The sequence below is a fragment of the Lolium perenne genome, chromosome 6, assembly GCF_019359855.2.
Source record: "Lolium perenne isolate Kyuss_39 chromosome 6, Kyuss_2.0, whole genome shotgun sequence".
Lineage (NCBI taxonomy): Eukaryota > Viridiplantae > Streptophyta > Magnoliopsida > Poales > Poaceae > Lolium > Lolium perenne.
This window is the reverse complement of record NC_067249.2, coordinates 93,532,439-93,556,915: the sequence shown is the minus strand read 5'-3', so window position 1 is coordinate 93,556,915 and position 24,477 is coordinate 93,532,439. Positions and strand designations below refer to the sequence as shown.

At 45.6% G+C, this 24,477-nt stretch overlaps 2 protein-coding genes across 15 annotated transcripts in view; both read right to left on the bottom strand.

Moving 5' to 3' along the window:
* Positions 1 to 10,951, bottom strand: part of LOC127344925 (uncharacterized) — a 28,168-nt gene extending 17,217 nt beyond the window's left edge. Inside the window, exon 1 of the mRNA XM_051371301.2 lies at positions 10,825 to 10,951. The gene's annotated coding sequence lies outside the window, so the exon portion shown is untranslated. The remainder of the gene's footprint in view (positions 1 to 10,824) is intronic.
* A 5,136-nt stretch (positions 10,952 to 16,087) lies between these two features.
* Positions 16,088 to 23,385, bottom strand: LOC127344922 (glycosyltransferase family 92 protein RCOM_0530710). 14 transcript variants are annotated; one of them, XM_071821913.1, is made up of 5 exons: positions 20,177 to 23,385; positions 20,046 to 20,097; positions 18,678 to 19,941; positions 16,714 to 18,227; positions 16,088 to 16,375 (listed from the first exon to the last, which is right to left on the bottom strand). In XM_071821913.1, the coding sequence occupies exon 1, from the start codon at positions 22,747 to 22,749 to the stop codon at positions 20,989 to 20,991; it is 1,761 nt and encodes a 586-aa protein (XP_071678014.1). In that variant the 5' UTR covers positions 22,750 to 23,385; the 3' UTR covers positions 16,088 to 16,375; positions 16,714 to 18,227; positions 18,678 to 19,941; positions 20,046 to 20,097; positions 20,177 to 20,988. The 14 variants fall into 14 exon arrangements, with proteins under 14 accessions (XP_071678014.1, XP_051227242.1, XP_051227246.1 ...); XM_051371282.1 differs by having other exon boundaries at positions 16,088 to 17,007; positions 17,938 to 18,227; XM_051371286.1 differs by having other exon boundaries at positions 16,088 to 17,007; positions 18,135 to 18,227.
* Positions 23,386 to 24,477: the final 1,092 nt, after the last annotated feature.

Below are 24,477 nucleotides of genomic sequence, written 5' to 3'. Positions count from 1 at the left end.
GACTTGAGGGGCAAGGCTGGAGCCTCCCACCTCGGAGAGGATCCTTTTCTCTTTCAGGGAAAGCAAGCGGCTCGACGGGCTTGCACGTGCTCTTCAGAAGCACTTGCTCGTACGTGCGGACAGAATACCGAAGCCCTTCGTGAGGAACGCTTTGCGCATCTCGCACGGCGTAACTCGACGGAAGACCCATGGATGTGCCACTCCACCCCCGGTTGAGGCACCATGTGGATCACTTGGACTTCATGCTCTACCGGACTCGTGAGGGACCTCGACGCCTCTCGCGCTTACGCGAACCAGACCCATGCTCACATCATCGAGCAGGGTGAGGCGATCAAGCTACTCAACAACGACCGCAGGAACCTTCGCCGCCGGCGTGCCAAGAAGGACGCTACGATTCGCCGCCTTCGCGACCGGATCGCGTCACTTGAGGCCACCGTCACGGCCCGGAGGATCAGATTCGTCACATGGAGGAGGACGATGAAGGCATCGATATTCAGGGAGGAGACGCCTTTCTGAGCGATGACGATGACTTTGAGGAGGACGAGAACACCGAGGAGGAGGACTACGAGTTCCTGGAGGCCGGACAGGATGACTACGTCCCGATTGATATCAACGATGAGGAGTAGTTGCACTAGTTTCACTTATAGTAGGTGTGAGTTGTATCCCGTCCTTTGTATCGTAGCATGAGAATGGTTCTTAAAACCATTGGAGTATGTGTGTAGTTTGTACTATGTGTTGCATGAATGAATGAATGTTATGTTTGTCATGAAAAGATTACAAGTTTTCAAATGTTTTTCAAACTTAAATGAACCATAGAATGTTCCCTCTTATCTCATGATCTTCTATACCTTCAGATGGCCCCTCCGAATCGCACCAACGACGCGATGATGCAGCTTCTGCAAACCACCTTGCAGCGGGGAAACCGAGAGAGCCGAGCGCCAAGCCAACATCATCGCCTTGCGAGAACATCGCCCAAGGCCATGGAAATCATGACCACCCCGGATCCAAGCTCAAGAACTTCCAGAACACCAACCCTCCGGTGTTTAGCAAGACCGAGGAGCCCCTCGACGCCGACGATTGGCTCCAGACTATGGAGAACAATCTGGAAGTAGCTGGAGTGGAAGCCAACGAGAAGGTGTTGTTCGCCACTCACTACCTCGCTGGACCAGCTCGCGCTTGGTGGACAAGTACCCGTGCCATGAACGGAGGTCAATTCATGACTTGGGAGGATTTCAAACTCAAGTTCAGCAAGTACCATGTACCCCCGGGTCTTATCAAGAAGATGAGGGATGAGTTCCGTGAACTGAAACAAGGTCGCATGACGGTGGTTGAGTACCGCGACAAGTTTCTCACCTTGTCAAGGTATGCCCCTGATGAGACGGACACCGTTGAAAAGAGGAAGGAGAGATTCCTGAACGGGCTGCATGATGAGATGCAGACTGTCCTCGTCAACATCCCCTTCGCCGACCTCGAAGCCCTTGTTGACTCCGCCATCCAGATGGAGGGCAAGTTGAACCAAGCCAATGAGAACCGCAAGCGCCGCATGGCAAATCAGAGTGGATCAAGCCACCCCCAAAAGTTTCGCCCTAGCTCAAGCGGAGGTTTCAATCCGAGACATAACAAACCCCCGATACAGAACTCTCGCCCCGGTTATCAGAACCGAAGTGGAGGAAACTCCAAGCCAGGAGGCTACAACCCCAACTACAACAACTACAACCGCGCTCCACCTCGAGCCCCGAACACCAACAACACCAACACCAACCCCAGAACCGGGAGCAATGCCATTCCCGTTGCGAACAAGCAGGACAAGAGCACTATCACTTGTTATGAGTGTGGTGTAGTGGGGCACTACTCCAACGAGTGTCCCAAGCGTCTTGCCAAGCTCGCCGGCAACACCGCTGCTCTGCTCAGCAGCAACGCCGTGTCTCCACCGGCAAGAAGTTCGCCCCAACAACCCCAACAACCGCAACGGCCGCCTCTACCACATGAACGCCGAAGAAGCCCGGGAAGCCCCGGATGTGGTGCGGGTATGTTTTCATCAACCACACCCCTGCTAGAGTGTTGTTTGATTCCGGAGCATCGCATTCCTTTGTCACCGAAGATTTTGCATCAACAAGTAAAATTCAACCCCTCAGTTTGAAGCATGTTATGATAGTTCAAATCCCCGGATCAACCACCAAAGCCAGAAAATTTTGTAAAAATGTGCCAATCAAAATCCATGATGTTGATTTCTTTGCAAATCTCATCATACTTGGAACCAAAGGTTTGGAAGTTGTCCTAGGAATGGACTGGATGTCCAAACACAATGGTTTGATAGACTGCGCCAAGAAAGCCATAACCATGACTAGCAGCACCGGAATCGTAGTTGAGCACGTCTACGAAAAACTACCCGTAAAATTTACCCGCAACCAAAGTGTATCCAAGCCTACTGGATCAAATCGGGGTCGTTTGTCGCTACCCTGATGTGTTTCCGGATGATCTACCCGGTATGCCCCCGGACCGGGATATCGAGTTTATCATCGAGTTAATCCCCGGAACTGGACCCATCGCCCAGAGAGCCTACAGCATGAACGCAGCCGAGCTTGTGGAGCTGAAGAAGCAAATAGATGACATGTTAGCCAAAGGTTTGATCAGACCAAGTGCATCCCCTGGAGATCCCCGTCTTGTTTGTCGACAAGAAGGATGGTGCAAATCGTTTATGCACCGACTATCGTAAGCTTAACGATGTCACCATCAAAAACAAATACCCCTTACCCAAGATCGAAGACTTGTTCGACCAACTCACCGGATCCCGAGTTTTCTCGAAAATTGATCTTAGAACTGGATACCACCAACTGAAAATCCGAGCCACCGATATTCCAAAAACTGCCTTTACCACCGGATATGGGGTGTATGAGTACAACGTCATGTCATTTGGACTGACCAATGCTCCCGCTTATTTCATGAATCTCATGAATAAGATCTTCATGAACTTCTTGGACAAATTTGTCGTTGTTTTCATCGACGACATTTTGGTCTACTCCAAGTCCGAAGAAGAACATGAACAAGATCATCGGAGATTGTTCTAGAAACCACGAGACAGCACCGGTTATGTACGCCAAGTTTAGCAAGTGTGAGTTTTGGGCTGGAAGAAGTTGGATTCCTCGGACACATCTTGTCTGCGGGAGGAATTGCCGTAGATCCCGCCAAGATCAAAAGCTGTTATGGAATGGAAAGCTCCGACCACACAAACCGAGGTCCGTGCTTTTCTTGGATTAGCCGGATATTACCGCAGATTTGTAGAAGGTTTTTCGAGCATCGCTCGACCAATGACCCAACTGCTGAAAAAGGACAGAAAGTTTGAGTGGACCGACAAGTGTGAAGAGAGCTTTCAACAGCTCAAGAGTAGACTGACAACAGCCCCAATCCCTGATCATGCCGGATATCGCAAAGCCCTTTGACGTATATTGCGACGCCTCCAAGACTGGACTTGGATGCGTGCTTATGCAAGAAGGAAAGGTTGTATCCTACCTTTCTAGACAACTCAAGCAACATGAGCAGAACTACCCAACCCACGACCTCGAGCTTGCGGCCGTGGTCTTAGCCTTGAAAGTTTGGCGTCATTACCTCATGGGTAATCGATGCGAGATTTACTCCGACCACAAAAGCCTCAAATACATTTTCACCCGAAGGAGTTAAACATGAGACAACGCCGATGGATCGAATTGATCAAGGATTACGACATGGAGATTCACTACCACCCCGGCAAGGCCAATGTGGTAGCGGATGCTTTGAGTCGACTGCCGTGCCAGTTGAACTCCATGCTCGCAACCGAACAGCCTAGTTTGCACCAAGAGTTTGAACAGTTCAGACTTGAACTTGTAAGTGAAGGATTCCTAGCCAGCATCGAGCTGCAACCCACCTTGATTGGTCAGATCAAGGAAGCCCGAAGGACAACGCTAGCATTGATGGAATCAAGAAACAGATAGCCGCAGGAAAAGCCCCGGATTCACCATTGACGAAGCCGGAGTGCTTTGGTACAAAGAACGCCTCTGCGTACCATCGGACTACGACTGAAACAAGTCATCCTGCAAGAAGCCCATGACACCCTTTACTCAATCCACCCGGAGGTACCAAGATGTACCGGGACCTGAAAGAACAATTTTGGTGGCACGGAATGAAGAGAGATCGGTAGCTATATCGCTAAGTGTGACATCTGCCAGCGAGTTAAGGCAGAACACCAGAGACCCGCCGGACTGTTGCAACCCCTTCAGATTCCAGAATGGAAATGGGACTCCGTAGGAATGGACTTTATCACCGGACTGCCCAAATCCAGCAAAGGCAATGATTCCATATGGGTAGTGGTCGATAGATTGACCAAAGTCGCCCATTTCATCGCCGTCAAAACCACCTATCAAGGCCCCAAGTTAGCTGAACTCTACATCTCCAGAATAGTCGCTTTGCATGGAACCCCCAAATCGATAGTGTCAGATAGAGGATCACAGTTCACCTCAAGGTTCTGGCAGAAGGTGCATGAAGGACTAGGCACTCGCCTAAATTTCAGCACCGCCTATCACCCTCGAGCCGACGGACAGATCGAGAGAGTAAACCGAATCTTGGAAGACATGCTTAGAGCATGCGTCTTGGAATACGGATCCAAGTGGGAAGAGGCGCCTACCTTACGCAGAATTCTCATACAACAATAGTTATCAAGCCGGCCTACGAGATGGCCCCCTTTGAAGCCTTGTACGGAAGGAAGTGCCGTACCCCCTGAACTGGTCGAAGTCGGAGAGAGTCAAGTTTTCGGCCCGGACGTTCTTCGTGAAGCCGAAGAGAAGGTTCACAAGATCCGTGAGTACCTCAAGACTGCGCAATCCAGACGAAGAGCTACGCCGACAAGAGACGTCGGGAGATGACCTTTGAGATCGGAGATTTTGTCTATCTCAAAGTATCCCCCTTGAAAGGGATGCAAAGGTTTCAGCTGAAAGGAAAGCTTGCACCTCGCTACGTGGGACCTTTCCAAGTCCTCAGCCGCCGAGGTGAAGTATCTTATCAACTGGAGTTGCCTGAAGAAATGTCGCTGTGCACGACGTTTTTCCACATCTCACTCTCCCGGAAATGTCTTGAAGTCCCTGAGAAGACCGAAGTGTTCAAGAACATCGATCACCGATCGGTGGATATCAACAAGGATCTGACTTACCGCGAAGTGCCGATTCGCATCCTAGAAGAAGCTTACAGAACCACCCGCACCCGAAGCATCAAGTTTCTAAAGATCCAATGGAGCAATCATACCGAGGATGAAGCCACCTGGGAACGCGAAGACTTCATGAAGAAGGAGTACCCAGATCTCTTTAGTACCTAACTTTCTTTTTGATCTCGGGACGAGATCTTTTGTAAGGGGGAAGGGTTTGTAACACCCCAAATTTCAATGAAAAAGAAAGTTAGAGAATTCCAGAAATACAAAATTTCAAACCAACAAAAACTTTTCTTTTGCATATAGTACCATGCATAGGACTTGTGCATTTGAGTGATATGCCATGATGATTGTTATTACTTGTATTTGTTATGCTCTAAAACCCTAGAGTGATCATGTGAAGATCACCAACCAAATAAATCAAAGTGGAAGAAATTCCCATAATTGAAAAACCCTAAAAACCCTCACATATGCCCTATGGCATTTTTATAAATTTTGACCCTAGACCTATTTTGTCTTCACCATTAGTGGAATAATGTTACTAAACACTTATCCCAACTTTTGGAAGCAAGGGTTCACAATTCAATTGATTTTCCAACACTTTTCCCACTCACATGTGATGATGACCAAATCTGCCAATTATAGTCTGGTCACCACTTTGAGCCCCTGCAATTCAATTTTCCCAAACCATTCTTTGCTAACTCCTTGCACCATTTCAAAGTCAACATCAAGGTGAACAACTTTGATGAAGACCACCCTGCCAAATTCATTTTTGATCACTAGCTATGCTCATCCAAAGTTGCAACTTTATAATAAGTTCAACAATCTTCACTTAGCCATTTTGGGCCATTTTTGAAATCCAATTTTTCCACCACCACCTCAACTCATCTCTGGTCAAATACAACTTATCTCAACACTCACATTTCACAAACATTCACCTTTTGAATTATTTCCATTTTTGATATTTTTGAATTTTCCAATTTTGAACCCTATTCACACACTATTGCAAATAGTGATCTACCTCACATTTTTCAAACCAAAGCTACACTACATGGTTCCCCTGCCCCCTCTAACCCTAAGGGAAGCATAGTGGAGCTAAGGAGGAGGAGCTAGATTGCATGGCATGGCCATGCCGGCCATGGCATCACCATGCCGAGCCTCCCCCTCTCTTCCTTGCTTGCCAACCTTGGCCCCCTCGCCACAGCACGCCACCACACTGCCTAGCCTCGCCTAGCACAGCCCTGGTCGAGGAGGAGCTCGACAACGCCGAGACCAGCTCGCGTCCATGGCGCCCTGGACGCCGCGCACGTCGCGCGTGTGCACGCCGCGGGCACACACTGGCCACGCGCCGCGCCGTCACCACAAGCACGCCCTGGACTCGCTCGACCAGCCGTTGAGCATCGCCGCGTCGCCACGCAACCACCGGACATGCTCTCGACCACGACCCGTGCCCGCCGTCGCCGGAGAAGAGAACCCCGATCCGCCGCAGACGCGCCGTCGCGGAAGCAACGCGACCAACCTAGCCACCGCCCGACCCGCTGTCGCCGCCAATAGCATCGCCAGGAGCCGTAGAACACTGCCACCACCTCGCCTAGCTCGACCGCTCGCCGTAGACGCCGTGCCCTGGTCGACTTCTTCACGGCCAAGCCGCACCCTTGGCCATCTATAAATACCGCGTTCCCTGGACGAAGCTGAGCACACCACCACGTTCACCACCCTCCACTGCTTCTCCTCCACCCAACCACTCGCTCGATTCTTGCCGGAGTTGCTCCAATTTGAAGCCCGGAGCCCGCCAGTACCGCACCTCGCCGCCGTCGATTGGAGCCGATCCAGGAGACGCCGCCGGTGCCAGGAGCTTCGCCGTCGTCCACATCGACATCACGCACACTGCCAGCCACCGCGGGAGCCCTGGTTAGCTCTCCCACCCCCTACCCGAGCCGCCGGCGAACCTCTCTCTCGCCGGCGAGACGATGCACCTCAGCCGTTAGATCCCTCTCTAATCCTACGCTCCACGTCGCCCCGTACCGCTTCGGCGTTTAAACGCCGCTGACATGCGGGACCCCCTGTCAGGCAGCCCACGCGGGCACAGACGCGTGGTGGGCTGGCCTTGGGCCTGTTTAAACTATTTCAGCCCGTTAGCTTTTCCCGCCGCCTGTTTAATTCAATTTCGTTTTAAACATTTTTCCAAACATTTTCAATACTGCCCAAACTTTGAAATTAAATAGTTTCCAATTGGCTAAACCAAATTTAGTGAATTTGACATTGTTGGAAAGCCACTGAAATTCTCTATCCAATGCCACTGGCCTCTTGGTCAAATTCTTTGTAGAATTAATGTGACAAAAATAACAAGCCAGGGACTTTTCCCTATTCAAATAATTCTTAAAAATCAACCAAAATAGATATTAAGTTAATTCCAACTCTAATAGCTCACTTTTGACTTACACTAATTGTTTATGCAATAAAATGGTGTGGTCACTTTGCATGATCATGCCATGGTTTAATGAATGGATATTTTGACTAGTTTAACTAGTTGATATTATCCAAAACTATTAAAGTTAAATTGTGTGAAGTCTTACACTTCATTTAAACTTGTCTCACATGAATTCATGGGATGTTTGGACCCCTGGTTCCAAACTCTCTTATATGAATTTCTTGAGATTTTAATCAAATTTAGTGTTATATAAATGGCATGAGGTGTTCCACCTCATTTAAATCATTCTACCAAATGATGATGATGATGAACATTTGATCTAGGTCAAGATGAGTTCATCCATGATTGTTGGAGAAATTAAATCTTAAGAAGATTTCAATGAGAGGAAATTATTTCTCAAGAACCCTATGGAAACTATCATTTACATAGAATACAAATCCTATTTTAATCCCACAACCCATGCACCCTAGTTTATTTATGTGTGTGCATAGAGTAGTTTGTGTGTTTATTTGTGATGTGTGGAATAGCCCTGGAATTAGTGAGTAATTATACTCGTATTCAAATTTAGACGGTAGCACCGGAGAGTACGCCGAAGAAGAAGGTTGCTACCAGGAGGAGGAAGAGGAACAGTTTGAGAACTACCAAGGCAAGCTAATTTACTATGCAAGCTTTTATTCTTGCCAAGTGCAAAGCCCCTTGGGGCAAGGCACCATGTCTTACCTTTTCTTATGTGAACCCATCCCAAGTTTTTACTTGTTTTCCAAATGATTTTCCTTTTATAGTTAACTTTGGTCAAAATACAAGTTGGATACTAGAGTAGTGAGTTAGTCCCTTCCCAGCAAAGCAAGGTAGCACCCCTCATGAATTAGAGCTAGTGCTAATGAACTAAACTACTCTAGATGGGAACAATGTGATTTGAAAGGATTTTGAAAACCTTGGAATGAAGATGCCTTCCATTGAATGAATGTTGAAGGTGAATATGACCAAGAGAAGATGGTGATTTTTGATAAAACATGATGTTGGTTTGAATGCGATACCTTTCCAATTCTCAAGTACCCCCACAATACACGATTATGGGTAGGGCTTAACCGGAAGTTTACGCGTCTTAGTATGGGTTCCCTCTAAACAAGCGTCATCGGGGTTATGCCGAAAGCTGCCTCTACCACAAAAGAAACGATACGATATGATGCGAAATGAGGTGAATGTCCGGCCCAAGCCTGTGCGATTCCCAGGTTGACAGTTGGTCTTCACCGGGAGGCCAAGCTCATGGGGAGAGGTGCTCATACTAGGATTCGTAAGTGAAAGGTTATGGTTGATGATCCGCGTCTTGTGTTACGATTATTCGGGGAAATCCCGACGGATGAAATCAAATGTTGTGGCACAAGTGTGCAACCTCTGCAGAGTGTAAACCTATTCGAATAGCCGCGTCCACGGTTACGGACGGTTGGAAAGGCCATACAGTTTCCGATGTCATATCTTTGAAAATGATGTTGAAAGGTGATGGTGAAATGACTTGTGGTGGATTGAATTGAAATCACCACTTGAATGGTGGGAATGACACTAATGTTCCCACTTGGGTTAGTTAGCACTTGAGTAGGCTTTTCTCAAAGCTTTGTGAACTAAAACTAGCTTTATGCAAATAAACTAGAGCTTAGCAAACCCTACTAGAATGTCTAGCACTTACATTAGTATTAGTTTGCGAGTACTCAACGTACTCACGGCTTTGTCCCTGGCTATTCAAATGGCCAGAGTATGAAGATGAACAAGGAGATGACCAGCAGGATGCCTACGACAACTAAGCGCCTTCCGACGTCAAGCGTTGGCCTGTGGACTAGAGAGTCCTTGTATCTTACGCTTCCGCTATGTTGAACTATGAACTTGTGTTGTCCGTTGATCAATAGATCAACTATTCGTGTAATATGGATCATGTGATTCCAATTTGTAAGACTTATGGTTTGTAATGAATGATGACTGTGATACTTAACTATTATGCCTCGCAACAACAATATTCCTGGGATTGCGATGTATGACATAATAGGCATTCGGACTTAAAAATCCGGGTGTTGACAATTAGGCAACGACAGTGGGGCCAGCAGCTGCGCTTGCTGGGGTTCATATCCGGGCGGGTCTTCTCTTCGTCGCCGGCGAGCGCGTGGTGTCCGGCCTCGTCCAGCGTCTTGGCTCGCTGGACTTCGTCAGCGACAACGCTGGCTGCTTCGCCAACGGCGGCGGCTTCCCCAAGAACGGCCACATCATCGAGTTCGGCGCGCACCGTGTCTACCTCGACACTGTGCTTGTGCGCCAGTACCCATCACAGATGTTGGTGGCACTTTATCCACCAATGTACATAGGAAAGCGACCCGTCTTAGATGGCCACGATCCATTTAGAAAGGGATCGAAGCAAAATTCAGAAACTATCATTATTTGGCTTTCTTGGTTCCGGAAAGGAACTTGTATCATACTCCAAAATGCAAGAAAGGGCGGAAATTCAATTCGGCTCCCGGGTGCGTATGCTCCCTCTACTAAAAATATATATTTCAAAACGTCAAAAAATTTGGACAAAAAATTCTACATGTACATCTTCATAATATACGTGCGTTCGTCAAGTTTCACGAAAAACCAATATTTTGTGTGGTCTATATAAAAAAAGAGAAAGATTAACTTGTGAAAAGCATTATTTTTAGCACTGAATTTTGTCTTTTTTACACACGTCACATGATAAGTCGATTTTTTATGAAACGACTTTGTGAGCATGTAACACGTGAAGATGTACGTGCGAACTTTTAGTTTCATTTTTTCTAAAATTTAAAATGTACGTAAGATGCATTTCAAAATATAGAGAGCATATGGACCCATGTTCCAAAACACCGCTCCCAAGAAAGGGACACCAAAGAAGCACATGAACTACACCAAGAGGAGCAAACAAGGTGGCGATGCAAGTTAACTGTACCAAAATCCAAAAAAAAAAAGTACTAGCAGAAACTCGAATTGCTACAAACAGCTAACGCAGGACGACATCCAAGAGCGAGACCGATAGAACACGCCCCAGCCACACAATCAGATCAAAATAACACCGAAAGAGGCCACTTTTTTTCTGACGAATCCTGTTCGCTCACTCCACACTGCATGTGCCAAGAACGAGCAAAGATCCTGCGCGCATTCTGAAGCTAAAGAAAGAGAGGCGGGACGAGAGGATGGGGGGAGCGCAAGAAGCACGGACCACAGGGTTCTTGTCGTTGAGGAGGGCGGGGTTCTCCCGCAGCTTCCTCTGGACGCCCGCGAGGTCGCTGGCGCGCACGAGGCCGTGGATGGTCTCGGGCTTGGCCGGCCTCGGCCGCCCGTTCTGGCTGCCCGGCACTGGCATCTGCTGCTGCTCCCGCCGCCTTCCCTCCCCTTCCCCGTGGCCCCTCCATGTGTGGCTGTGTGTGGTGTGAGGAGGAGCCGTCGAGGAGGGAGCGAGGGGAGGAGGACGGGCGCGGGCGGGCCGACGGGGACCAATCCTCCTCTCTTCCTTGCCCTCTTAAAAATTCTTGTTTCTACTTGTTTTATTTTAGTCGTCACCTGCTTTATTCTTGACATGTATCCCGGAACATTTGTTTTGTTAGTTGAAGAGAAAATTATCTTTTTCCTTGCATTTTCACCGCACGTCAAGCTTATTAAAATTTGCATCTAAAAGCCTAAAAAAGGTAATGGTTGAATTTATTTGACTCACTACTGATGTCATTAACATGCACTTATGGGCCATGCCATCTACCTCGTTCTTTGCGCGTAGGAATGTAAAAGTAAGGTTTGAGTGGAAAAAAAAAGGGCAATTCTAAGGACAAATGGGATCTTGTGTTTGTTCAATAAAAGCATCTGCTCACCATAGGTATATGAGCATGATTATGTACTCTGTACCATCACAACAAAATAATATAAATACACGCTTTTAGGGCCTCTTTGATTTACAAAATTTCAACAACATAGGAATAGGCAAATACATGAATATGATAGGATTACATATGAAAAAATGTGGATTATAAACATGTTGTAATTTTGTGAAATTTGGTATTTGATTCGCAAGAATAGAACAAACACATGGATCCCAAAAAAAATCGCGATTAAACACATATGCAAAAGTAAGATTATATCATTACCAAGGACTTATGACATTTACCAAAAAATAACGACTTGAAGATTAGACAGTCTCAAAACAGTTTAATAGAAGAATTTGAGTGTGTACAATTGAGAGAGCGGGCATTGGCACTTGAACTAAAGATAGCACCTCCTAGCCATCTGGGCTATGCCCAAGTTCACACTTATGGCATTTACGGCTCTACCTCGTTCTTTGCCCATAGGAATATAAAAACAAGGTTTGAGTGGATTGAAAAATTCCTTGTTTTTTCTTTGGAACCTAACCAAAAGAGAAAAATCTTCTATTTCTCCTATGCTTCATTCATGTGAGTCAAATGAATAATCAATGTCATCAAAGGAAACTTTGGTACCCCATGTTCTTACTTCACCTTAGGTAGAATAAGAAAAAGAGACCAACCAAGACTAACCTATGATGGCATATTTTTATACAAGAAGACTATTTAGTGAAAATTCCAGAAACTCTCTCCTAACGGGAGTTGAACTCCATCCGCTAGGTACACCGTTGCGGCTCTAACCACTAGGCCAATAGAGCGAAAATAATACTTGAGATAAAAAAATGTATTCCTGCAACCAAATCAAGTGCTCAAAACGATGCATTTTGGGGTTTGTCGTTGTTCAATAAATAAGGCATTTTTTACCTTTTTTTTAATCGTCAACATATAAAATGCAAAGTTGATATCCTCCGATGCATCATAAACTCTAACTTTTTGATGATATCTGTATAGTATTATGGTTATTGATATTTCTTCTAAAAAATGATAATTTTACTTACTTGACTTTAAAAATATGTGGCTTATAATCATTGAAACGGATTGAGTACTTGGCATAGACTGAAGAGGGAAGGGACCACACAGGACAGGTGTTTTTGTCCTTGCAGTTGTTACGAGTCTTCAGGATAATATTACGAGTAGGAGTCAGGAGTGTACATAGTTGTCACTTGGATTCGTGAGGAACAGTACAGAGCGTGGCATGGGACCTTCATTGTTGTCGCGGGCACGTGTGCGTGCGGCACCGCGTCGCACAGCTGTTTTTCGCGGCTGGGCGCGCTCCCTGCGACTTGCCCGCCCCCATTCCTCGCACCTGGACCGGAACCGAAGGAGTACAGCTGTAGAGTTTTTATATGTAATTTTTATGTTTATTCAAATTATATATAGTTTGTCTATGTTGCACCACTTGAGAGTTCAAATCTTTCGTTCAACGAGGGTAATATCGTAGAATGGGAAGACGAGGGTATTGCCGTAGAAACCCAGGCCATTGTCGCTGACAGGTCGGGGCCACCAGACGGTTCCCGCGATTTTCTCTCGTCCGGAGTCCCCGAGCGCTCCCCGGGGGGCGGGGATGACCTGGGCTCTCCGGATGGATGAAAGGCCTAATCCGGACAAAAACGAGGGTCCGGGGACGCGACTGGCCGTTTTCATCCATCCGGATGAAAAAAATGCGTCTTGGGAGCCTCGTCGGGAAGACGGCTGGAGATGCTCTTATATTTGCGCAAACTGTTTGGCTGGCTGTACACCATTTGGCAACATGGGCTTTATGTTTCATTTTTTCAAATCTCCCAGGAAACAATGATGGAGCTAGACAGAGAAAAGGTAAATTCACGGACAGATTTGGTGTACATAGGCATCAGTAATTTGTTTTTAATTAAAAATATATTTTGAGTTTCAATAAAATCTTTAAAAAATGCGTATACACTCAATGATGTATCCCACAAACGTGTAAAATATCAACTTCAAATAGTTTATATTCTAAGCTACACAGAAATGACAAAAATGTAGATCTGAGATTGTGAATCTTACCGGTTTCGCTGAACATAAATGATTAAATGTATCGAGTGGAAGAAGATGTTTGCAGTAATTAAAGAGTACAGAGCTTACAATGAGTAACAGAGGAGGATTGCAGTGGTTGAATTTATTAGTGTAAAGAAAAGAACCGGGGTCCACAGTTTATTAGAGGTGTCTCTCCATAAAGATAAATAACATATTGTGTGAACAAATTACAGCTGAGCAATTGACAGAATAAAGACCATACATGATAAGATGATTAATATGAGATTCGTTTGGGCATTACAACATAATACATAGACTGTAATCCAACTGCATCTATGACTAATAATCCACCTTCTGGCTATCGTTTGAACCCCTTTTAATATTAAGTTGCAAGCAACAGATTATCGCATTAAGCAATATGTGTAAAGTAAACAATAGAATTACCCTCGGATAAAATATTATAGTTTTCTCCCTAGTAGCAATACCACATCTACAATCTTAGAAGTTATTGTCACTCTTCCAGAAAACTAGAGGCATAAACCTACTATCGAGCATCTACTTGATCACAAGCATCTACTTGATCAGAGTATCTACTAGCAACGGAGAGCATACAAGATCACAAATAACATATGACAAGAATATATAATCGATCTCAATATAGTATTCAATATTCATCGGATCCCAGCAAACACAACATGTAGCATTACAAAAGGATGATCTTGATCATGTAGGGCAGCTTACAAGTTCTAAACATGATGCACAAATTGGAGAAGACAACCATCTAGCTATTGTTATGGACCCATAGTCCAGGGATGAAATACTCACGCATCACTTCGGAGGCGGGCATGGCGATGTAGATGGCTCCGGCGATGATTTCCCCCTCCAGCAGCCAAGCGCGAGAGACATGACTAGGTGGTCGTTAGAGCTAGAGCGGTCAGCAACATGGTGAGATGGGCAGCGGCAGATGTGAGAGATGGACCGGCCGGCACCATCGCGGGAATGTCCATGTGGGGAGGAGAGGCGAGGCATGATGGCTAGGTACGGTTCGGGGATGAGAGTGGATGGGGCCAAGTGGCTAAGGTGAGGTGTGGGGAGGGTAGAGGATGAGGTGGGCTTGCCCTGGTCACTAGGCCCATAACTGATGTTGCAGCTTATATCCAAGGTAGGGAAGCTCCCAAAATGCCTCGGATATGGGGGAGAAATGGGGCAGATAGACACTTTGCGGCCAGAGTGACATAATTTCTAAGAACCACCAAATTTCTCACCATTGTCTGGAGTCTCGACCCTAGAGCTAGCCGTGCATGTCCCATGCACACTAGGATTCTTCGGTCCAACTCGAGGTCTTCAACCATCTGAATCTACTCCCTCCGTCACATGAAACATGTCGGATGTTTATCTAAATTTGAATGTATGGAGTCACTAAATAGTGTCTAGATACGTCCTAATTAGACAAACTTCTGACATATTTCATGGGATGAAGAGAGTATATTTGCCGGTAACGCCCCGATGGCTACCATGTCTAGCTCTGCTCGCCCTGCGTCTCCAAAGTTGATCCCAAATGGCTCTCCGGTCATCTTAATATACGTGGGAACGACTAGTGCTCGGCCGACCATGATTTAGCTTAATTCTCGGTTTGGTCGGTTGCAACCTGCAACACATTTGCAATTGGAAAAACTCAGCTGCAATTATTGTGTAACTCACATGACACGCAGATTATGATATAATCTAATGGCTTCCGACATGAGCGAACTCTAAGGTAATTGTGAGTCGAAAAAAAACTAAAAATCCCATAGATATTAACTTCGATTGGATATCTAGACTTGTGTAAGTTGTTATGGAAAAAAAAACTGTACAATAGTATTTCTTATACTCCCTCCCATCAGTTATAATAATTATGGATCGAAGGGAGTAACAAATATTGCAGTATTGAGAAGAGCTCACAAGTGTTCTAGCATAATATATCTACTCCTCACGAGTAGCTTATTCTTCCACATGCCATCCTTTTAGCAACGAAAACTAACTACACACGCGTATGCCTCCATGCGTACCTACGGACCAGGGTTACAGCTTCAGTGTCAAGTCAAGCTTTGGTAGCTCTGGATCTCCATCACCACAGTGGGCAACACTTCGGCCAGTCCACCGCCGCCGTGTCCTCCGGGCGTTCGATGCACGCAACCACTTGGGAAGCTCGCTCGGTGCCGCCGTGCCGTAGATGGCGAACGCGTAGCCGTGCAAAGAAAGATCTCCGTTCGTGTGGGAGATTTCATTTTTCTTTGTCGCCAAATGGGATAAGGAAAGAGATGGTTAAAATTGTCTAATCAAAAAGTATTTTTCTTTCCTGTACAAAGTTGCCACAACATGTCTAAGCTAGGTCATCAGAATCGGCACAGTACTCCATAATACTTTGGCCAATCAAAAGCAATTTTGACAGTTTTGGAGCCTACTGACAAGGACCTTAACTGATATGATTTAACTAACTAGCAAACAGTGGCAATCTTACTACAAGGACATATCATGCGCAAATAGTCAGGGGCGGTAACATCACCACAAACAAAAGCCTTGTCAGACGAGAAACAAACAAACTCAGCGCAAATGAAATTCTTCCAGCCAATCTTTGCAAACACGCGATGTTACAAAGTACATACACAGGCACACAAGCCTTCATGGCATGTTTCCAAGTTGTAAGGCAGAGAACAGAACCAGAAATCATATATATCTTCCATGCTAAAGGTTCTTTACTTTCTGAAATAAATGGACCACGCAGGTTTTAGGTCGAATGACGAAATAATCTCCTATGTGATCTAGGGCTACAGGTGCTGCGAACTCAGTCCATCCTTCCCTTGAGCACTCTCCTGAACTCCAGTGGGCGTTCTGCAACCAGGAAAATAAAGTTTCAGAATGTAAGGAAGAACTTCAAATGAACTGACAAGCACCTTCTTCTCTGAGCTCATACGCACAATTACTAATGTTATGGCGCATAATAACAAAACAGTATTGGTTTAACAAACCTGATGTTCAAATATCAAACACTTGTTGAATGGGTTAGCATTTTAAGGGGTGCACCTTCGCACAGCAAGTGCCCAAAAAAATAATGAATTACATAAGTTGGTAAGTATTCAGTTAGCAGAAAGATGCTCACATACTCACATGTGTATTTTTGGTATAATAATATGCATACAGTAAAAGTTTAAGATACATGCGGAACTTACACAATGGGAACATAACCTCCCCAGCCACTTGGGCAATCAGGATCAACAGAAGACAACAATGCTTGTGAGATTGTCTCAAATAGTTCTTCGGGTTCATTTACCAAATAAAAATTTGAACAAAGAATTTGTCGTATTTAGAGTGCAAAACTAGATAACGGAAATTACTATAGCACTCTGATGGCATTTCTCAAGCAAGTAAACGAACCACGTCTGGTTTATACATGCATGGACTCACAAGCACCATATAATGATTCTCAAGCACTACCAGAAACCACAAAATCTTTTGCCAGCTCCCTGCATAAAGGAAGCAATTTAATCAGATTACCTGCTACAGATATAATAGCAAGAGACAAGAAAGCCAGCACTAGGATCCACAAGAATCAATATTTATCATGTTTCAAGAAACTCGACATGAAGCACTGTGGTATAAGAAAGTACATATCAGACGGAAATAGATGTGGCATACTGCCTACATTAACAATGCAACTTTGTATGGCTCACAGCCAACCCTAAAACAAGATAAATCTACGTAGCAATACTAATATATAGGCCATATTAAGTGATTTCTTTGTTATGGGTGCTTTTTATGCCCTAGTTTGGTTTTTCTGAACTTCTTGGTTCAATATTCATGTTTTCTCAGGGAAGGCACTCCCTTGTTCTTGGTGTTTTTTATACCCTAGTTTGGTTTTTCTGAACTTCTTGGTTCAATATTCATGTTTTCTCAGGGCAGGCGCTCTCCATACATCTTACAGTTACAACTGGCCGATGTTTAGTTCTTGGTGTAACTTATTAGAAATAGGGAGGATGACTGTTCACAAGAAATCAATCTTAACCCAGGATTAAATATATCTGAGGATTATGACTAAGCCTAAGCTGAATACTGATAGCTACGATACACATGCACATGGTAGATCGGTAAAATACATGGAAGTATGTGAACGAAACATAGCACACAGACAAATTCAAATCAATTGGACTTTTGAGATGTAGCAAACGCAAAAAGCCCGGCAAAAATTGGCTCGCAGAAGTATGTCCCAAACCTACATATCATGAAGTATGGCCCAAACCGCTTACGAGAGCAAGCAAGGGTGAATACTTGTGTACCAACGATTTCTTTCGCACTAATAAAATCAGGAAATCTAGTGTGAGTATGTCGGTTGGAATCTGAGGGTTGGTAGAAATGGGGAGGTAATGGATGACAATTGACAAATAACCAAATCTTACCCTGGATTGTATACATCTGAGGGTTATGACTCGGCCAAAGCTGATAAAGAGAGTACTCATCACTACGATACACATGCCCGTGTAACATATATGGAAGTTTGTGAATGAAACATGGCACCCAGACATATTCAAATCAATTTGATATTGAAAAGAAAGTAACACACAGAAATAAGCCGCATAAAGACGAGAACTGATACACTTAAGCACCAATGAAGTCCATGACACGTATAAATGGCTGGTCGTGAAATCCTAGCCCAGCAATAATTGGCTGATAGAAGTAGGACCCAAACCTACATATCATGAAGTAACTTTGTTGGCCGTCTTAGTTCAACAGACAGAAGGAATAGTAATAACAAATAAAACAGAAGGGCCAGTATAAATAACAGTAATACTGTGTCTACAGAAACAACCTACAGATTTCAGATTGAACAAATAAAGGACACACAGCAACAAGAAGAATTTCACAACGGCATCAGCATGACAATGATAAACATTCAACTACTATCAGCGAAAACAATTTCATGCATGCAGCACCAGCGATCATTCATCAGTTTTCTTATATCACGGGTTCATGTGGAGATTAACCCAATAGAAGGGCACACAACAACTACTTCCCACAGTGTCAGCAGCGCCGCAGTTAAGTCCAAATTTACATCATATTCTCCGCAGTAGCACATTTTGTGGTAATGTTTTCACATGAATCAGTACTCCTAACACCATCCAGGGCTTGAAGCTCTCACCTTTTCTCGTAGAGGAGGGCAGAGACAAGGTTGGCGAAGGTCTTGGGCTTCATGTCCCTCTACTTAGGGAGATAGTAATGTTTTTGCTTAACTACCAGTCCATGTTACCTACACACATGTGACGCAGCACACATACGTCAAACCCAAACACGAGGTAGTTGATCATCTTTACATGAAAGTTTCAATAAAACAGTTTGCAAGCAAAAGGAGACACAGCTCTAAATACATACAAATATAACATATTATGGGACCAATAGAGGGACGGTGCACAATATCAAATTACGACCTCATAGGCGACAAAAGAAGGGTAAACATAAAATGCTTGTCTGAACTAATGGCATAGAGAAGTAAGTAGCCCCTATAAGTTTTTTAGGTGGACAACTGAATTACCATAATCGCCAAAAGGAGGGAAAGCATAAAACAAATCGCCCCGGGAAGTGAGATTAACCTTTTTAAGATTCTTTTTTTAGATAACAGGCATGAAATGTCCGACTTTAAATTAATGAAGCCACGAGGTTCACAAGCGCTATTACATGCTGCGGCATACAGCTTAGCCAAGATAAGATCGAAGAACTAGAGTACCCCTACTCCAGCAACTAGAAAGCATGGGGTCGGGCTTCCCCGAAAAACAAACCGATCTAAGGACAATAAGGAGCTTGTAGGCCAACTGAATTTCAATATATTCTTTAACTGTAGAATAGGAATTGATACTGCATATTTTTCCTAGGGGGGGACATGGTGATGCTTATCAGATTCATATTCCAAAAGAATATTTTAGGCCGTTGAGATCAGGGATCGCGTACCTATCAGGGATTTAGTATCAATATAATACTGGCTGCAAGGTAACAAACTGAAGAATAAGTGAGGACGGACACATAAGGAGCAAGAGTAGGAGAGAGGTTAACCCCAGGTTAGGATCCAGAATAACCGAGTTTTGCCTGTGTACTGAGGGCAGAACAAAGAAACGCAGGGGGTGACACCTCCCTCTCTGACAATAGCAGTTCCTCCCAATAACAAACAATCAAGAAATAAACTGCAGAAATAACAAATCAGAGAAATAGGGAAGAAAAGAATGTGTAATTCTCCCAGAAAGATTGGAGAAAAATCAGTTGCAAACCTAACCGAACAACCAGAGAAGATCCCTGCAGTCGCCATGCCATGTTGATGAAGAAAAAGTAGGTACATATCCTGCCAGGCAACCAGGAAAGACGAGCAATGGCGAGGTCCTTCTAGCACGCGTCTGGAGCTCCTTGGATGGTGGGATCTCGGGGGGGGGGGGGGAATTGTAATCCATCAGAAACCACAAAAAAACTCCGATCATAAAATATTGAAGAACAACCAAGACATCTAGAAAAAGAAATAGCTCACCAAAATATCGATATTCGGCAGCAGCAGCCACTGGCGCCCACCAAACTACAAACTGCAAAATAATGAGTCAAGAGATCAAAAACCAGTATAAGAACAAAAACTGAACACTCAAACTCCCAAATGTACCGTACCTGCACCCAGAAGAACAGGTGACGCAAACCGAACAGAAGCATGCCAATAACCTGTAAAAAAACAATAATAACCTCATGCAAAACCAGAAACTACCGTGCAGTCAAAAGAAAAACAAGAGAATCAAGCACTGAACCCCAGATAACAAAAGTGAAACAAAAAGAGCTAAGCTACATCTGGCCTCAGATTTTATTCTGCACAAGGCTCTACCAGCCGATGAGTTTCAGATGGATTCATGCACATATCCTTTGCACCAGAAAAGAACATCCAGGAAAAAAGAAGGCCTTAGATTAATTCATATATATCATTTGCGTCGAAGAGACCATGCAAAAATTTGATCCGCCTCAGATTGATTGCTTTTAATCATTTGAAACAAGTAAAGTCGAAAGAGAAACAAATTCCTGATGTGTCTGCCTTGTGGATTTTACACTTTCAGCAAAAGGAGCATCAGGTGGCGAAAAACAATAAAACCAAAAGCTAAATATGGTGCATCAGTGCATACTGCTGCAGAGGTCAATTTGCAACAGCTTAACCAGAATATATCATCATTGGCCAGAAATCCTAAACTAGCTCAATTTGAAGAAAACTAGTGCAGATTACTGTCTGACAGTGAATGGCTGAGAAAACTGCAAGAAGAACATACTGATGTTAGTAATGACATTTGTAATATGCAGTTATAAACAATAAAAATGGCATGCCTTGATTCTTTGTAAAAATGTGTATACTAATCAGGTTAAGGGCTATATTTTTTTATTTTTTTTGGCAAGTTCACTGTTTTTTTACTAGCTTTAGTTATTTTATATTACTATATAAGCTATGTAAGAGAGGGGGAGGGAGCAATGTCACCGTTAGAGTTGAACTCTGTTATTGCTCCGCGGCCTCCAGACCCAATTCCGAACCACTTCTCACTTAGTTTCTGCATAGTATTATCCTTAAACTCGCAAAAGCTATCCGCCCAGCCAACTGGTTCGACAGGATCAACTCCCAGCCCGGGGGCCCGGTCATGGGATTGCAGGTTAACGGGATCTGTCCAATCTGCCACGAATGCTGACACGCGTCGTTTGAATTTGGATTTGAATTCCGTCCAAGCTTGGTACTTGTAGTGGTTTATGCGAGCCAAAGAGGTCCACATTTTCCGGAAACCAGGCTTTAGTGTAAAATGGTGTACAGAATTCGCAAGCGAATCTGCCACCGCGCCAAGGCGGACCAACGATTTGTGACGCTCAGGTCTCATCAGCCGGCAGGTGTAGCCTTGGCACACCCCCTCCTGTGGATGTGCTGTTTGGCCAGAGGGACCAAAATCGTAGCAGGGGAGGAATATTTGGCCAACCTCCGGATCAACGGAAACAACCGAGTCAAGCAACGATTTCGAAGGCTTCTCGACCTCGTTCCAGTTTGGTGAAAAAATGAATTCATCAACGTCCATGAATGCCATCCATTCGCAGGAAGGTTGATTCGTGGCTGCGCAATGAGAAAGCCCTGCTTCCTGCGTTTTGGTCCAGGGCCAGGCCACGGTGGAGACATCAATGCCAGCAGAGTTCAAACTAGAGACCTGCCCTGCTAGGTCATCCTCGCTTGCATTGTCGTATAGGAAGAATTTCTCAACACCCACTGCAGCATGGTACCTCACCCACTCAGGCAGAAACTTGGCGACGTTTCGAACCATGGTGCAGGCACATATCGTTTTCCTTTCACGTGTCACAGGCAGGCCAGTGTTTTGTGGATGGTAGGTAGCAAGTGAGGGTAAAGGCTCCTGGCCGTTGAGGGCTACGGTGACATGGAGGTTGCTGGAACTTAAAGGAGCCGGTGGAGGGGGGCACCTGATCACCTGCTGGGCTGAAGTGGTGGCGGGGGAGGAGGCCACCGTGCCATCGGAGTCTCTGCTGTAGATGCACTGGATGTTGGAAGTGGCAGTCTTGATGACCCCTTGGCGGCTGTTCGTGCCCTTGGCGAAGAGGAGAAGATCGCCTCCAGGGAGAGGGGCGGAATCAAACACGAGACTGTCGTTCCAATTGAGCAACTTGTGGAAATCCGCGGCAGGGGCAGGGGCAGGGGCAGTGGCAGGGGGAGCAGCCGAGGAGGAGTAAGAGGAAGATGAAAGCAGCAGGGGTGGTGGTTGGAGCGGCTGCTCTGAGCCGGGCAGGGGGCAGAGGTAGGCGTGGCGCCCGGGCCCGGGCCCCGGCAGCCTCCCGAGAGCGCGCGCCGGGGAGGACGCCCCACCCTGAAAGACGCACATGGTGTTCCCCACGGCAGGGTCAGCGGACAGGACGAGAACCTCCCGGTCCGGGAGGAGGACGGCATCCTCCCGGAGTTGCGGCGGGGAGTGGTGGCGGTTGGGCAACAGGCGCCGCGCGAAGGACAGATCGGCCTGTGACGTCTGGCGCGGCATCGACATTAGGGTTTCCGGCGGCGGTGGCCCCGGCGACCGGAAGAGCTGGTCCTGGTGCTGCGGCCAAGTACCGCCGCCGAGGCCGATGCTCGAGGAGTGGGCGCCGAAAAAGAGCAGCGCGCCCACCGAAGCTGCGCCGACGCAGGTGAGGAGGCGCTTGCGGTTGCGGCGGCGACGACTCGGCATGGCGGCGGGCGGCGGCTTTGCGAACGGCGGCGGGCGGCGGCGGCTCGAGGAAAGCTGGGCGTTTTCGCTCGCGCGCGGGGAGTTGTGGTGCTTTTCGTGCGCTGTGTTGCTCGGGGAATCAGAGACAGAGTTTGGATCTGGTTCCCGGAATTCTGAGAATATATGGACATCTGAATTGGAATTGGAATCGAAATCGAATTGGTTGCTTTGCTTTCACGCAACGCAACGAAACCCGTCCAAATTCGGGTCGGTTCAAATCAATTGGAAATCGAATCGGTCGCGTTACTTTGACGCAAGGAAGCCCCGCATGGCTGAGGGGAGCAGCTCAAATTAAGCTAGATCGGAACGGAAAGCATGGATCGGGGTACGCACCGAAATACAGGCGAGTAGAGCTTGGCGAGGGAGACGCCGGCGAGGAGGCCGAGGCCGAACTTCTTGGGCTCGATCTTGCCGGTGAAGCTGCCGCGGCGGCAGCCTCCGCTCGCCGGCCCCGCCCGGGAGCTTGGACGGCCGCGAGTACCCCGTCGACGACATCTCAGAGAGAGCAAATGCGGGGTTCAAAGGAGAGGGGAGAGAGTGTGTGTTGTGTACTCTGTGTCTGGTGTCTCTGTGCTGTGGTAGAGAAGCAGCTGAGGAAAGTGACGAGAAAGGAAGAGAAGAGCTGTCCCGATCCCTTTGAACAATAAGTGTCCTTCTCGGCAACAAACAACCATGTGACTGTTTCCTTTTTTTTCTTCAACAAGAAATAATTCAATCTTATGCAATATAAAAAAAGAGTGGTTTGAAGCGGATGGCATGTTACTGTTAACTGAGCCAAGAAAACCATGGTTGAAGGTCCAAAAATATGACCACATCTACAGGTACATTACAGGTCATGTGCGATCTAATCTTATTGCACTTGCATTTTGCATAAGAGCAACCAATCACTTGAAAGAAGCTCTATATTGAAGATTGGAAGGTCTCACTGCAGATGTATGTTTCTTTTTCTGGAACAGCTAATGAAAGTATAAAGTTAATGTGTGATCTTTTGAGCTATTGTTACATACAGATAGAACATATTCACCATTTCTAGAATAAGAACTCGGCACAGGTACTATCCAATCTTTACCTCTTCCAAGATCATACATCAACTTCTATGTAAGAATAATCATATCCGTTAGATGTGGAGACTGAAGCACCCGCAGTTAACGAAGGCAGAATGTGCAAGAGCTATCCAACTCCTTGGTCTGACAGAGGAAAACACATAACCTGCAACAACACCAACATATGTTCGCATGAAACTCACTTAGTTTATTAACACTACAAAAGAATAATAAGTTATTGGGTATTGCTAAGATAAAGAAGCAGACGAACCAACCGAAACCCTCTCCAAAGCTGGAGCAAGTTGCCTTCCAAAAGGATTTAGTACTTATGAAATAAATTCAACCTAAAAGACCATCCCAAATAGGATATCCAATGTAGAAACAAATTTGTATCTCTTTCCACTTTTTACATTACATGAATCTAATTGCACTTTGTATGATCAAAAAATTATAAAACTCAAAGATCAATTTTTGGTGGATAATGTGATAACACTCGACCATGCTACCAAGAAAAGGAAGCTAAATTAAGCATGGGACTTAACCTTATCGCGTTCATCCAACTTCTGTAACATCACCTTCATGCTCTACCTCTGACCCAATTCAAGTCCTCTAGTTCAGTTGTAGGTCACACAAAAAAAAAGGAAAA

Bases quoted from the DNA above. Each gene is read 5' to 3' on its own strand.
- LOC127344922 (XM_071821912.1), bottom strand. From the start codon at position 22,749: ATGCCGAGTCGTCGCCGCCGCAACCGCAAGCGCCTCCTCACCTGCGTC.